Source organism: Argopecten irradians, chromosome 9 (genome assembly GCF_041381155.1).
Source record: "Argopecten irradians isolate NY chromosome 9, Ai_NY, whole genome shotgun sequence".
In the NCBI taxonomy this organism is placed as follows: Eukaryota; Metazoa; Mollusca; class Bivalvia; order Pectinida; family Pectinidae; genus Argopecten; species Argopecten irradians.
Genome location: NC_091142.1, coordinates 17619234 through 17635793, shown reverse-complemented (window position 1 = coordinate 17635793; position 16560 = coordinate 17619234). Strand labels below are relative to the sequence as shown.

At 38.0% G+C, this 16560-nt stretch overlaps 1 protein-coding gene across 1 annotated transcript in view; it reads right to left on the bottom strand.

Annotated features, from left to right (window-relative positions):
- The window catches only part of LOC138331672 (stromelysin-1-like), a 28876-nt gene extending 13336 nt beyond the window's left edge, over positions 1-15540 (bottom strand). Inside the window, exons 1-6 of the mRNA XM_069279401.1 lie at positions 15383-15540; positions 12971-13059; positions 4199-4371; positions 2620-2707; positions 1688-1830; positions 448-690 (exon numbers count right to left, since the gene is read on the bottom strand). Coding sequence (XP_069135502.1) covers positions 448-690; positions 1688-1830; positions 2620-2707; positions 4199-4371; positions 12971-13059; positions 15383-15481 — 835 coding nt within the window. The 5' untranslated portion in view covers positions 15482-15540. The remainder of the gene's footprint in view (positions 1-447; positions 691-1687; positions 1831-2619; positions 2708-4198; positions 4372-12970; positions 13060-15382) is intronic.
- Between the last annotated feature and the right edge of the window lie 1020 nt (positions 15541-16560).

The window sequence follows — 16560 nt, the reverse complement described above, 5'->3', positions numbered from 1 at the left end:
AAAGATTTCCTGTCTAATGTACGATAACAGTGGAGATTCATTTCGCTGTTTTGCCGTCTGGCGCAGTGATAGTCAACTACCGCGCGGCATTTAGGACGACGGCGGGAAACATAAAACGACCCGCGTTATGAAAATTAATATTTTATTTATTCTTATTAAACAGTTCTGAAGGTGATGATAAGTGTGCTAGTAAACGAATAGTTAATAACTTCTGCGACTCTACAAAATTATTGATCTCGTTTTACATTCCTATTTTAAAAATTAAAAGCCGTTTCGGAAAGGTAGTGGCCCTTTAAAGAATAAAATCAATAAACGCAAAAGCCTTTAGCAGCGCATAAATCCACTTTTAAATAATTTAGTAAAATATATTTTATCATATATTGCATCAGATAATATTAGATTTTACATCTAAAAGAACATTTACGCATACAAAAAAATACTACACACCGTATAAGCTCTGTATTCCTCGTATGTCATCCCAATGAAGTTGATAGTTTGGTTTATATCCCGCATAGAAAGGAGCCATTAGGGCCTCGCTATTGGAAGAGTGTGCCAGCCCCAAAGCATGACCAAACTCGTGTGCCGCTACGGTAAATAGGTCAACACCAGTTCGGTTAACAACCCAGACTTCATCGTCGTCGAAATGTGTGTCTCCATTATTTGGATAAAAAGCATGTGCCAATACTTGTCCTGAAAATAAGAAAACAAAAATAAGAAAAATGAAATTTGTTTGCCACATATAATTTAAAACAGAAAGTTTCAAATCAGTCATTAGTTTCAATACTCTCACTGATCCCTATTACATTAAATAAATATATTATTTTTTTTAAAAGTTTGAATAATTTTATTATCATGACACTGTATAATTGGCATTTTTCGTTTTGTTGGAACTTTGAGGAAGCTCCACCACCAACAGAGCATGAACGATACTCATCATTTGAACAATAACTGGTGTTTAATCGTGTATATGTATGTGTAAGTAACACAAGAAATAATAAGAAATAATCTATTTTGCTCTTGGTGCAAGCGCAATCAGTACTTCATTTCATAAAGGACATAGTGACACTAAATTTTTTCGAGGCTCAATTAATTGTTTTTAATTAAAGCTCAAACTTTTAAATGAAGGCAATGGTGTAAAGTAAGTGACTTAATTTAAACACATTTTATTTTCAAAACAAAAGACAAAGGGTTAAGGCAAAAGTTCTTACAGCTTATAAAAGCCTTCTCCTAACAAACAATGCTTTTTAAGTAAGAGACTTTTATGACTTAAAAACATTAATTTGTGTGCTTATGTTTTTGATAGAGAAAAATACCATTTGTCAGCGGTGGAGCATCCTTAACTGTTTTGGTTTTGTGGTTATCATGAACCACGAAAATACAATGTCAACGGAACTTGATTACTTATTACTGTATAAACAACGAATTGTCCTACTCACGAAATAATTAGACTGTTCCAACACGTGAAAAGAACACTCACAAACAATTCATATAACACAGTAGGCTAAAAAAACTTACAATAATATTAGTGGTTATCGAAAATTTATAATTAAAAATCCATTTTAGGTCATCATTTCTGTTTTTGTTGATATGCTGTGTTACCCAATTTAGCATTGTAAAACTAAAATTATGTGTGTTTAAGGACCATGGTATGGGCTATTATAGTTAATGATATTGGATAGTTCCTTACCATTTCCATCAAACGCTGACCCGTCCCCATGCGCGCCTCTCTCAAATGATATTACGATGTCTGCACTATCCTCGTCATTTGTTTCAGTTATTACTAACGCAGAGACGTCTGTCCACACTTTAAATGCACGCTCAATTTCTATCCTGGATAATGATATAAATAATCAAAATATTTTTTTTATGTTAAGATATGCGGTTAAAACAGATATAAACATTGCAAATTACAATCTGATTAAAATCACATGTCTGTATCTCCACGCCGGGTTTGTAAATAGACAGCTAGCTTACGTAACAGAACGTTGTTTTCCGGAGCGAGGTGGAGATTAAAATATGATTTTAATCCGATTGCAATACATTAAAAAAAACACTTGAAATTACTGCACCAAACATACATATATATACACTTTATCTTTTTTTCTGTTTTAAATTAAATTTTCTTGTCATGCCACGTAGAACACTATTTTTATTCACCTTTACTTCGTAAATTCGTAAAATACAGAACGCTTTGAATCAATTGTTCTATCCTTCTATGTTCCACAGTAGTCTCTTTGAATCGATTGATTATATTACAGTCATTAGATCGTTATTGGTTTTTTTTATTCGAAATACCATGAAGAAAAGAAATAATTCCCACAGAAAATAGTTTTCAGATATATATTGCAATATGCATAACATAATTAACTGACATTTTCATCTATTGTATGTAATTGACTTTTTATTTCAAGTTATTTATTTAGAATCATTTTAAGACAGGTATTGCCGAGTATTTTTCAAGCCTTATTCTTCTAGCTAAAATATTGTTGGAAGAGTTTGAATCCTTATTCTTTATCTACCATATTAATGAATGTTTTTAAAACCTTATGTTTAGTTAAATAATTTTTTTTGTTTCTAGAGGTATTTTACTTCTGCTATTACCAGTGTATTTTCACTAACCTGATGACAGACTCGGGCACTTGTCTGGTGAACCCATTTCTTCTGAGAAAGGCATATGTCAGTCTTGTCGTATCCCATTTCCCTGGCCCTAAACAGAACGCCATCCTTAGCTCACATTTTACAATATCTTCCGATAAAAGTTTTCTATTGATTTCATCTACAGTAAACATATTTACTTTCGCGGTCATAATAAATTCCACGAATATATATCTGTCTTATTTATATAAGAAGATATTTCATACCAATCATCGAAATTTAGTCTCCGCAAATTGGATTTGAAATGGAAATCGCGTTTACTACCGACAAATAATTGTTTATTTTAAAAGTTACATAGCATATCATATGTTTTTATTGTTTCTTTGTATGTTTTAAATTTGACGCTCCCCTCGAATTAATCATACCATAATCGACATGCAATTTTACGAAGTTATCAATATTTCTCCTATATAATATTATTTAAGTGCAGAACGGTTATTCTTCTGGATCATATGGTTCGTCGTGCTTTTCAAGGCCTCGTGATTGAGATGATGCTTTACACGACTTGTTTTTCTTGACAAATTATGTTCACGTTGACATCCTTGATGACTTTTTTCCCAGACGATTTAACCATGCGAGTCGTATGGCTGTGATGTACCCTTGCTTTAGTCTTTTTTTCGCTACGTTTGGGTGATTTTCCAATCTCCCGTGCAATCAGCAAAAGTTAGTCACATGCTAAAATAGATTGGGTTGCAGTAGTAAAAGTATATTTTTCTGTCTATTTGATCATTCTTAAATTGACCATTGGATCTTTTGTTTGATTTGTTCAAAGAATTCCCCGTTTCTACTTAGCATATAATTGTGTAAAGGGTTGGAACTTGTGAGATTTTACATTTTAAAATATACTGTATTGCTAGTAGTTTTCGCGACTATGTTTTTTTTGTGCGATTTCGCGGGGCATTTATGTTCATCGAGAAAAAATGATCCGCAAAATATTTGAAAACTATATTTAAACTATTGAATCATTTAAGCTCTGAAAACAAGATCGCAAAGAATTCAAAACATCTGACATGTATTTCCTTTTAGTATATTTGCATCCACTTCTAATATATAAACTTACCAAGGCAAAGTAAAGTCTATGGGGTGTAATTGACACCCAAAATTTGACCATTATGACGTCATTAATGATGATATGGTAATGTCAACTGATCACCGTCAAAATGACTGTTCCATCTTGTGGATTTAATCGCCGGTTTTCCTGCTCTAATGTAAACAATGTAAATGCAGAAACCCCCCAAAAGGAGTTAGATATGTAAATATAAGTATTAAACTGTCCTATGGAATTTATGGTCTATATAGATGTTGTAGCGTTGCAGAGAAAATCGTCACATCATGTGCTAGTGCACATTATAAATCTTGTCAGCAAAGTTTAATGCTTAATTAAATCGCGTAAATAACCGACTGTAAGGAAACCAACAATCAACATCTGCTAAACGCACGTGTCAATGTCGGAGCAAACGTCGTAGCAAAACAGTATTAAATCCAAAGTGACATGCAGTTTGTTTGACAGCTGGCGATCTGTCAAATCTAGTGGCTACCCTACCTTGGTTAAATGCTGCCGGTTTGAACTGTTTTAAATCTCTTCGTGTTCTCATCATAAGCTTTTTCTCTGGCTTCAGCATATCAGTACAATCACACCTACGTTGATTCATCCGATGGATTGTAGCAGCATCAGCGACCCCCGTGACCGTCAGTTCATTGAAATTTTGAAAGCGTCTGGTGAAAAAAAGTAAATTGTTTACACACATTTAACCCTTCCTCGATATTCCAGGGATTACTTTCACTGGTAAGTTTATTTTCCTGAAATGTCTTTTGCTATAATATAGCGGAGGGGCAGATATAAAGATAGTGATAGGCAATGTTGGTTCATGGGATAGATATAATGGCAGTGATAGTAACCCTGGAGTATCGAGGATGTAGTACGCCTCGAGTATCGAGGATGTGGATATAACGACAGTGATAGTAACCCTGGAGTATCGAGGATTTGGATATAACGACAGTGATAATAACCCCTGGAGTATCGAGGATGTGGATATAACGACAGTGATAGTAACCCCTGGAGTATCGAGGATGTGGATATAACGACAGTGATAGTAACCCCTGGAATATCGAGGATGTGGATATAACGAAAGTGATAGTAACCCCTGAAAATCGAGGATGTGGATATAACGACAGTGATAGTAACCTCTGGAGTATCGAGGATGTGGATATAACGACAGTGATAGTAACCCCTGGAGTATCGAGGATGTGGATATAACGACAGTGATAGTAACCTCTGGAGTATCGAGGATGTGGATATAACGACAGTGATAGTAACCCCTGGAGTATCGAGGATGTGGATATAACGACAGTGATAGTAACCCCTGGAGTATCGAGGATGTGGATATAACGACAGTGATAGTAACCTATGGAGTATCGAGGTTGTCAATATAACGACAGTGATAGTAACCCCTGGAGTATCGAGGATGTCAATATAACGACAGTGATAGTAACCCCTGGAGTATCGAGGATGTGGATATAACGACAGTGATAGTAACCCCTGGAGTATCGAGGATGTGGATATAACGACAGTGATAGTAACCCCTGGAGTATCGAGGTTGTCAATATAACAACAGTGATAGTAACCCCTGGAGTATCGAGGATGTGGATATAACGACAGTGATAGTAACCCCTGGAGTATCGAGGATGTGGATATAACGACAGTGATAGTAACCCCTGGAGTATCGAGGATGTGGATATAACGACAGTGATAGTAACCCCTGGAGTATCGAGGATGTCAATATAACGACAGTGATAGTAACCCCTGGAGTATCGAGGATGTGGATATAACGACAGTGATAGTAACCCCTGGAGTATCGAGGATGTGGATATAACGACAGTGATAGTAACCCCTGGAGTATCGAGGATGTGGATATAACGACAGTGATAGTAACCCCTGGAGTATCGAGGATGTGGATATAACGACAGTGATAGTAACCCCTGGAGTATCGAGGATGTGGATATAACGACAGTGATAGTAACCCCTGGAGTATCGAGGATGTGGATATAACGACAGTGATAGTAACCCCTGGAGTATCGAGGATGTGGATATAACGACAGTGATAGTAACCCCTGGAGTATCGAGGATGTCAATATAACGACAGTGATAGTAACCCCTGGAGTATCGAGGATGTGGATATAACGACAGTGATAGTAACCCCTGGAGTATCGAGGATGTGGATATAACGACAGTGATAGTAACCCCTGGAGTATCGAGGATGTGGATATAACGACAGTGATAGTAACCCCTGGAGTATCGAGGATGTGGATATAACGACAGTGATAGTAACCCCTGGAGTATCGAGGATGTGGATATAACGACAGTGATAGTAACCCCTGGAGAATCGAGGATGTGGATATAACGACAGTGATAGTAACCCCTGGAGTATCGAGGATGTGGATATAACGACAGTGATAGTAACCCCTGGAGTATCGAAGATGTGGATATAACGACAGTGATAGTAACCCCTGGAGTATCGAGGATGTGGATATAACGACAGTGATAGTAACCCCTGGAGTATCGAGGATGTGGATATAACGACAGTGATAGTAACCCCTGGAGTATCGAGGATGTGGATATAACGACAGTGATAGTAACCCCTGGAGTATCGAGGATGTGGATATAACGACAGTGATAGTAACCCCTGGAGTATCGAGGATGTGGATATAACGACAGTGATAGTAACCCCTGGAGTATCGAGGATGTGGATATAACGACAGTGATAGTAACCCCTGGAGTATCGAGGATGTGGATATAACGACAGTGATAGTAACCCCTGGAGTATCGAGGATGTGGATATAACGACAGTGATAGTAACCCCTGGAGTATCGAGGATGTGGATATAACGACAGTGATAGTAACCCCTGGAGTATCGAGGATGTGGATATAACGACAGTGATAGTAACCCTGGAGTATCGAGGATGTGGATATAACGACAGTGATAGTAACCCTGGAGTATCGAGGATGTGGATATAACGACAGTGATAGTAACCCCTGGAGTATCGAGGATGTGAATATAACGACAGTGATAGTAACCCCTGGAGTATCGAGGATGTGGATATAACGACAGTGATAGTAACCCTGGAGTATCGAGGATGTGGATATAACGACAGTGATAGTAACCCCTGGAGTATCGAGGATGTGGATATAACGACAGTGATAGTAACCCCTGGAGTATCGAGGATGTGGATATAACGACAGTGATAGTAACCTGGAGTATCGAGGATGTGATATATAACGACAGTGATAGTAACCCCTGGAGTATCGAGGATGTGGATATAACGACAGTGATAGTAACCCCTGGAGTATCGAGGATGTGGATATAACGACAGTGATAGTAACCCCTGGAGTATCGAGGATGTGGATATAACGACAGTGATAGTAACCCTGGAGTATCGAGGATGTGGATATAACGACAGTGATAGTAACCCCTGGAGTATCGAGGATGTGGATATAACGACAGTGATAGTAACCCCTGGAGTATCGAGGATGTGGATATAACGACAGTGATAGTAACCTCTGGAGTATCTAGGATGTGGATATAACGACAGTGATAGTAACCTCTGAAGTATCGAGGATGTGGATATAACGACAGTGATAGTAACCTCTGGAGTATCGAGGATGTCAATATAACGACAGTGATAGTAACCCCTGGAGTATCGAGGATGTGGATATAACGACAGTGATAGTAACCCCTGGAGTATCGAGGATGTGGATATAACGACAGTGATAGTAACCCCTGGAGTATCGAGGATGTGGATATAACGACAGTGATAGTAACCCCTGGAGTATCGAGGATGTCAATATAACGACAGTGATAGTAACCCCTGGAGTATCGAGGATGTCAATATAACGACAGTGATAGTAACCCCTGGAGTATCGAGGATGTGGATATAACGACAGTGATAGTAACCCCTGGAGTATCGAGGATGTGGATATAACGACAGTGATAGTAACCCCTGGAGTATCGAGGATGTGGATATAACGACAGTGATAGTAACCATGGAGTATCGATGATGTGGATATAACGACAGTGATAGTAACCATGGAGTATCGAGGATGTGGATATAACGACAGTGATAGTAACCCCTGGAGTATCGAGGTGTCATATAACGACAGTGATAGTAACCCTGGAGTATCGAGGATGTGGATATAACGACAGTGATAGTAACCCCTGGAGTATCGAGGATGTGGATATAACGACAGTGATAGTAACCCTGGAGTATGTACGAGGATGTGGACATAACGACAGTGATAATAACCATGGAGTATCGAGGATGTGGATATAACGACAGTGATAGTAACCCCTGGAGTATCGAGGATGTGGATATAACGACAGTGATAGTAACCTGGACGAGTGTATATAACGTAGTAACCCCTGGAGTATCGAGGATGTGGATATAACGACAGTGATAGTAACCCCTGGAGTATCGAGGTGTCAATATAACGACAGTGATAGTAACCCTGGAGTATCGAGGATGTATATAACGACAGTGATAGTAACCCCTGGAGTATCGAGGATGTGATATAACGACAGTGATAGTAACCCCTGGAGTATCGAGGATGTGGATATAACGACAGTGATAGTAACCCCTGGAGTATCGAGGATGTGGATATAACGACAGTGATAGTAACCCCTGGAGTATCGAGGATGTGGATATAACGACAGTGATAGTAACCCCTGGAGTATCGAGGATGTGGATATAACGACAGTGATAGTAACCCCTGGAGTATCGAGGATGTGGATATAACGACAGTGATAGTAACCCTGGAGTATCGAGGATGTGGATATAACGACAGTGATAGTAACCCCTGGAGTATCGAGGATGTGGATATAACGACAGTGATAGTAACCCTGGAGTATCGAGGATGTGGATATAACGACAGTGATAGTAACCCCTGGAGTATCGAGGATGTGGATATAACGACAGTGATAGTAACCCCTGGAGTATCGAGGATGTGGATATAACGACAGTGATAGTAACCCCTGGAGTATCGAGGATGTGGATATAACGACAGTGATAGTAACCCCTGGAGTATCGAGGATGTGGATATAAACGACAGTGATAGTAACCCCTGGAGTATCGAGGATGTGGATATAACGACAGTGATAGTAACCCTGGAGTATCGAGGAGTGGACAGTATAGAACGAGTCGAGATGTGGATATAACGACAGTGATAGTAACCCCTGGAGTATCGAGGATGTGGATATAACGACAGTGATAGTAACCCCTGGAGTATCGAGGATGTGGATATAACGACAGTGATAGTAACCCTGGAGTATCGAGGATGTGGATATAACGACAGTGATAGTAACCCCTGGAGTATCGAGGATGTGGATATAACGACAGTGATAGTAACCCCTGGAGTATCGAGGATGTGGATATAACGACAGTGATAGTAACCCTGGAGTATCGAGGATGTGGATATAACGACAGTGATAGTAACCCCTGGAGTATCGAGGATGTGGATATAACGACAGTGATAGTAACCCTGGAGTATCGAGGATGTCAAATATAACGACAGTGATAGTAACCCCTGGAGTATCGAGGATGTGGATATAACGACAGTGATAGTAACCCCTGGAGAATCGAGGATGTGGATATAACGACAGTGATAGTAACCCCTGGAGTATCGAGGATGTGGATATAACGACAGTGATAGTAACCCCTGGAGTATCGAGGATGTGGATATAACGACAGTGATAGTAACCCCTGGAGTATCGAGGATGTGGATATAACGACAGTGATAGTAACCCCTGGAGTATCGAGGATGTGGATATAACGACAGTGATAGTAACCATGGAGTATCGAGGATGTCAATATAACGACAGTGATAGTAACCCCTGGAGTATCGATGATGTGGATATAACGACAGTGATAGTAACCCCTGGAGTATCGAGGATGTGGATATAACGACAGTGATAGTAACCCCTGGAGTATCGAGGATGTGGATATAACGACAGTGATAGTAACCCCTGGAGTATCGATGATGTGGATATAACGACAGTGATAGTAACCCCTGGAGTATCGAGGATGTGGATATAACGACAGTGATAGTAACCCCTGGAGTATCGAGGATGTGGATATAACGACAGTGATAGTAACCCCTGGAGTATCGAGGATGTGGATATAACGACAGTGATAGTAACCCCTGGAGTATCGAGGATGTCAATATAACGACAGTGATAGTAACCCCTGGAGTATCGAGGATGTGGATATAACGACAGTGATAGTAACCCCTGGAGTATCGAGGATGTGGATATAACGACAGTGATAGTAACCCCTGGAGTATCGAGGATGTGGATATAACGACAGTGATAGTAACCCCTGGAGTATCGAGGATGTGGATATAACGACAGTGATAGTAACCCTGAGTATCGAGGATGTGGATATAACGACAGTGATAGTAACCCCTGGAGTATCGAGGATGTGGATATAACGACAGTGATAGTAACCCCTGGAGTATCGAGGATGTGGATATAACGACAGTGATAGTAACCCTGGAGTATCGAGGATGTGGATATAACGACAGTGATAGTAACCCTGGAGTATCGAGGATGTGGATATAACGACAGTGATAGTAACCCTGGAGTATCGAGGATGTGGATATAACGACAGTGATAGTAACCCCTGGAGTATCGAGGATGTGGATATAACGACAGTGATAGTAACCCCTGGAGTATCGAGGATGTGGATATAACGACAGTGATAGTAACCCCTGGAGTATCGAGGATGTGGATATAAACGACAGTGATAGTAACCTGAGTATCGAGGATGTGTATATATAACGACAGTGATAGTAACCCCTGGAGTATCGAGGATGTCAATATAACGACAGTGATAGTAACCCCTGGAGTATCGAGGATGTCAATATAACGACAGTGATAGTAACCCCTGGAGTATCGAGGATGTGGATATAACGACAGTGATAGTAACCCCTGGAGTATCGATGATGTGGATATAACGACAGTGATAGTAACCCCTGGAGTATCGAGGATGTGGATATAACGACAGTGATAATAACCCCTGGAGTATCGAGGATGTGGATATAACGACAGTGATAGTAACCCCTGGAGTATCGAGGATGTCAATATAACGACAGTGATAGTAACCCCTGGAGTATCGAGATGTGGATATAACGACAGTGATAGTAACCCCTGGAGTATCGAGGATGTGGATATAACGACAGTGATAGTAACCCTGGAGTATCGAGGATGTGGATATAACGACAGTGATAGTAACCCCTGGAGTATCGAGGATGTGGATATAACGACAGTGATAGTAACCCCTGGAGTATCGAGGATGTGGATATAACGACAGTGATAGTAACCCCTGGAGTATCGAGGATGTGGATATAACGACAGTGATAGTAACCCCTGGAGTATCGAGGATGTCAATATAACGACAGTGATAGTAACCCCTGGAGTATCGATGATGTGGATATAACGACAGTGATAGTAACCCCTGGAGTATCGATGATGTGGATATAACGACAGTGATAGTAACCCTGGAGTATCGATGATGTGGATATAACGACAGTGATAGTAACCCCTGGAGTATCGAGATGTGATATAACGACAGTGATAGTAACCCCTGGAGTATCGAGATGTGGATATAACGACAGTGATAGTAACCCCTGGAGTATCGAGGATGTGGATATAACGACAGTGATAGTAACCCCTGGAGTATCGAGGATGTCAATATAACGACAGTGATAGTAACCCTGGAGTATCGAGGATGTGGATATAACGACAGTGATAGTAACCCTGGAGTATCGAGATGTGGATATAACGACAGTGATAGTAACCCCTGGAGTATCGAGGATGTCAATATAACGACAGTGATAGTAACCCCTGGAGTATCGATGATGTGGATATAACGACAGTGATAGTAACCCCTGGAGTATCGATGATGTGGATATAACGACAGTGATAGTAACCCCTGGAGTATCGAGGATGTGGATATAACGACAGTGATAGTAACCCCTGGAGTATCGAGGATGTGGATATAACGACAGTGATAGTAACCCCTGGAGTATCGAGGATGTGGATATAACGACAGTGATAGTAACCCCTGGAGTATCGAGGATGTGGATATAACGACAGTGATAGTAACCCCTGGAGTATCGAGGATGTGGATATAACGACAGTGATAGTAACCCCTGGAGTATCGAGGATGTGGATATAACGACAGTGATAGTAACCCCTGGAGTATCGATGATGTGGATATAACGACAGTGATAGTAACCCCTGGAGTATCGAGGATGTGGATATAACGACAGTGATAGTAACCCCTAGGGTTATAGTTATAGTTGATTGTTATAAATCTGATTTAAAAAAAGGTTAATGAAATAACGGAAACAAATGACTTAAAATTATCATTATTTGTCTTGTGGTTTAAAAATCTGAAACAAGAAACTCTTTCTTCATATTACGCATTTTGTGTAAAAAAAAGCCTCGTTTTGCAAGTAATTTCATGACTAGGACACAACTGTATTGTTGTTATTCTTTTTTTTAATTTGCTAAATTCGCGGATTCACCAAAAGTTGCGAAATTCAGTACCTCCCTAAAAGTCAAGTAAATTGCGAATGTATTAACCCACGAAAATTGAACCAAGTATGTTATGTTGTACTTGAGTAGTAAAACTTGTATACAAATAGAAAATCTAAATTTGAAATGACATGTAAATGATAGTAAGCGTCACCAACGGAAATACCTATTGCTTTTCTTGCTATATAAATGTTATGTTTCATTATGCACATGCATTTTACTCATTTTCATATTACTCATCATTGTACAAGTGGATGACATTTTTTTTCCGGGTACTCGAGGCGTAGAGAGGTGAATACAGTATTTTACATCTGACCTTCTGGTGGTCAACAAAGAAGCTATAAGCTGAAAACAGATTTCCACTGAGTTTTCACTACATGTATCATAATTGACAATTACATGATCACGTGAAGGTCTATACAATGTATTTTGACATATCAATTCGGTGTATTTAGTCAATGATACGCTGGTGACGTCAGAAGAGTTTCTAATGAGAACATATCAAGAGGGTTTTTTTCCGAGAGAGTTTTCTTAAGAGAAGCTCTCAAAAGTATTTCTCCGGATAGTATCTCATGTTTCAAGATTTATATTACATTTGTTACTCATGTCAAAAGTTTGTATTTTTTTTTTTAATCTGTTTGAAAAAGTTTGGATTGTATCGATTTATATAAATTACATAGTGGTATATAAAGCCAATACTAATGATTCTGTGAGATGTTTCTTACTTGAGGCATAATTCTCTATGTTCTGGCGTAGCAGGAATATCTGTCCCAGGCATTCTGTCCTGCAGATACCCATACCGTCGACAAAAGTCCTGTAAAAAATATGTATCTGATATTTATCATAGTATTGACAAATAATAAGATGCAATGATAGTTACCGACCTAAACGATATAAAGAATCGGGAAATTAAATAATACAATATTTCAAATAGTTCGAGATAGAACATAACCATTAGTTGTATCTCTGTTGTCTATTTAAATTGTTATAAACCTGCTATTTAGGTGCCATGATTACAATAATCTTGTGATATATCGTTTGATTCATCTTTTGAATCATCTGAGGAAGTGACGTGTATTATCGATGTTGGAAAATCGAAATACAAAGAGATAAACCAACGACCTACGGTCAGTATCCCCCACATACTCTTGATGTGTTCTTTTAATACAAAATTTGTCATGATTTATTTTGTTTGAGTAATAAGGCTCTGGACAAAAGTACATATCAGACTTGTTTGCTTAAATCTCGCTAGCACTTATGATCCATTTGTAATACATAAGAGGGTAGTGTCCTGCAAAAAAATATCAACAGACAATGTTAAAAAGCACCCAAAGCATTCGCCGTCATCAGTACTACTAAAGAACGAACACATTGATAGTTGGATGTAGTTTAATGCGGCACTTGAGATTGACCAAAAGTGACATTCACACTATAACATATTAAGGAGTTATCTTGCGGTTATATGTGACGTCCTTAGTTTGAAATAAATAAAAGACACCGTTTTCTTTCAAATTTGGCGCTAAATTGTGAAGTGACGTCACAATTTAGAGCAGAAATAATACTGGAGTGGATTTTTACTCATGAGATTGATTTAGATTTTTGGGTATGATAAAAAAAGATACATGCAACTTACCCCAGAGCTATGAATGTTTCACAATGGAAAAAAACATGTGATAAACTCCATTGCAGTTAGATAACGTTAATGGCGTGTAACATTGACTCTCATCAGTAAAGATGAAGCTGGTGTCTTTCTAAAAGTTTCTAAGGTAACAAGTGGCAGAGATAAAAAAAAAACTTTCATATTTTACAGACAAAGTAACTTCAGTGTTTGATAAAAAACTTTCATATTTTACAGACAAAGTGACTTCAGTGTTTCATACAAAACTTTCATATTTTACAGACAAAGTGACTTCAGTGTTTGATAAAAAATTTTCATAGTTTACAGACGAAGTGACTTCAGTGTTTGATAAAAAACTTTCATATTTTACAGACAAAGTGACTTCAGTGTTTGATAAAAAACTTTCATATTTTACAGACAAAGTGACTTCAGTGTTTGATAAAAAACTTTCATATTTTACAGACAAAGTGACTTCCGTGTTTCATAAAAAACTTTCATATTTTACAGACAAAGTGACTTCATTGTTTGATAAAAAACTTTCATATTTTACAGACGAAGTGACTTCAGTGTTTGATAAAAAACTTTCATATTTTACAGACAAAGTAACTTCAGTGTTTGATAAAAAAATCTTTCATATTTTACAGACAAAGTAACTTCAGTGTTTGATAAAAAAACTTTCATATTTTACAAAGTTTATATATGATTAAAACTTACATATTTTACAGACAAAGTTAATCTCAGTGTCTGATAAAAACTTTCATATGTTACAGACAAAGTAACTTCAGTGTCTTATAAAAACATTCATTATTTATAGACAAATTAACTTGAGTTTCTGTTAGATAAGTCCGTGTATATTTTGTCGATTTTGTTCTCTATTGTAACAGGTTAAATGTCTGAAATGGCATTTTAAATGTATTGTGATTTTTTTGTGTCATTTTGTTAAAATATCATTGTATTGTGTTGTGTTGTATTATATTTTATTTTCTCTCATACCCGATGCAATGCTGATTTATCGCATGTAATTCACTCCTGTCGGCTATACATGTATATACAATAAAACTTTGTGACGTCACTGCGTCAACAGACTTACTGAATTACTATTTTCACGTAACGCTGTTTTCAGAAACCAGGATGGTTAACTAAATCATCACACAATTGGCTTTAATATATCAGAAAAAAATCACATATGGGGAATTTTCATACTTTTTTTTTTTTTGTTTTTTTACAAAATGGCGGAATATTATGATCGTAAAATGTGATAAAAACGTCAAGGTATGAAAGAAAAATACTCTTTCGTATTGCGGATATAAAGTATATGCATAGGGATATTCTATCTTCGGGATCACAACATACTGTAAAACTTTCGAAAAGCCTGTGGTTTTACTACACATTGTGACTCGGCTAGAACATCCCTATCTTTTATACTCGCATATGAACGATATCGGTTAGAACATCCCTATCCTTCATATCTACATATTTAAGAGTTTTTGTCTGAAGTATTCAATTGTATTGTACTTACATCTATTTCAAGGTTTGTTAATCCATAACAAATGTAATTGACATGCACCAGGAGACAGAAGGTGGTGACTATCTGCCTAGGTCCCATTGTTATTGTCATGACAGTGCACTTATCCACGGTGTTAGCAGTACAAACAGAGGAAACGACTGGCGTACTTCTTCCTTTCTAGATAATACACGGTCAAGTACGAGGATGAACATTCATCAACCGGAAGATGGGAGAGCGTAATGAAAGCACGAGTGTATAACCTATCGTCATCAACAACAAGATTTTTTTCTGTTTGGGATACTGGTGACAAATCAAGTGTGACCAGGTTCATAGTCAATCCCTATTATCAAAATGCAGTTTTTGAGTGTAAAAAGGAGAAGAGAAGACCTTTAATATTGATGAACAAACGGACATCACACATAAAAAACTGTATTCAGTACTGCTTCAGATTCCATTGTCAACAACCGTGTATCGGGGTCCAGTTTCATGAACATTCCTTAAATGTAAAGAATCAGAATCAATTAACTTATATTTCTCAATAAGAAAGTATTACGCATTTTAAGGAGGGCTCTTTAATTTAAGAGTTTTCCTTAACTTCTGTAATGCTTTCCTATGGCGAATTGAGTAATTCCTAAAAGCTTAGGAATGTTCATGAAACTGTGCCCGGTTGGCACCATGATAAGTATATTTTTATAAGTATTTATGAGAAAAAAAATGTCCATCGGTATAGATATTTGAATTGCTTAAAATTTAATTTGAATTCGAGGTACTTGCAAGGCATTAATTTTCTTAATTTTTTTTATTTTCACAATAAAACAAATTCAGATGTGGCGCATTGATATCCTAGCCCATAGCTGAGTTTGACCAATGGCTGTGCCGCTTTTAAAATTTTCTGCGAAAACATTCTCTCGTAATACTCGATGAACAAATCTTTCAGTCTGTACAAAACATACCCTCAAACTTGTAACCAATAGAAATGAGTGTGACATATGAAATTAAATTATCCATTTAATATGAGCAAACTTTCCATATCAACAATTATTTTATCGATCTGCGTAAAGCCCGATGATTAACTTACACCGGCACCGTTAATTATATTATATCTACTTGAAATTACCCACAAGGGATTAAGGGGGCCGCGGCCCCGATATATTACCACAAGCCTTCCACTTCTGGGATGCGGGTTCGAA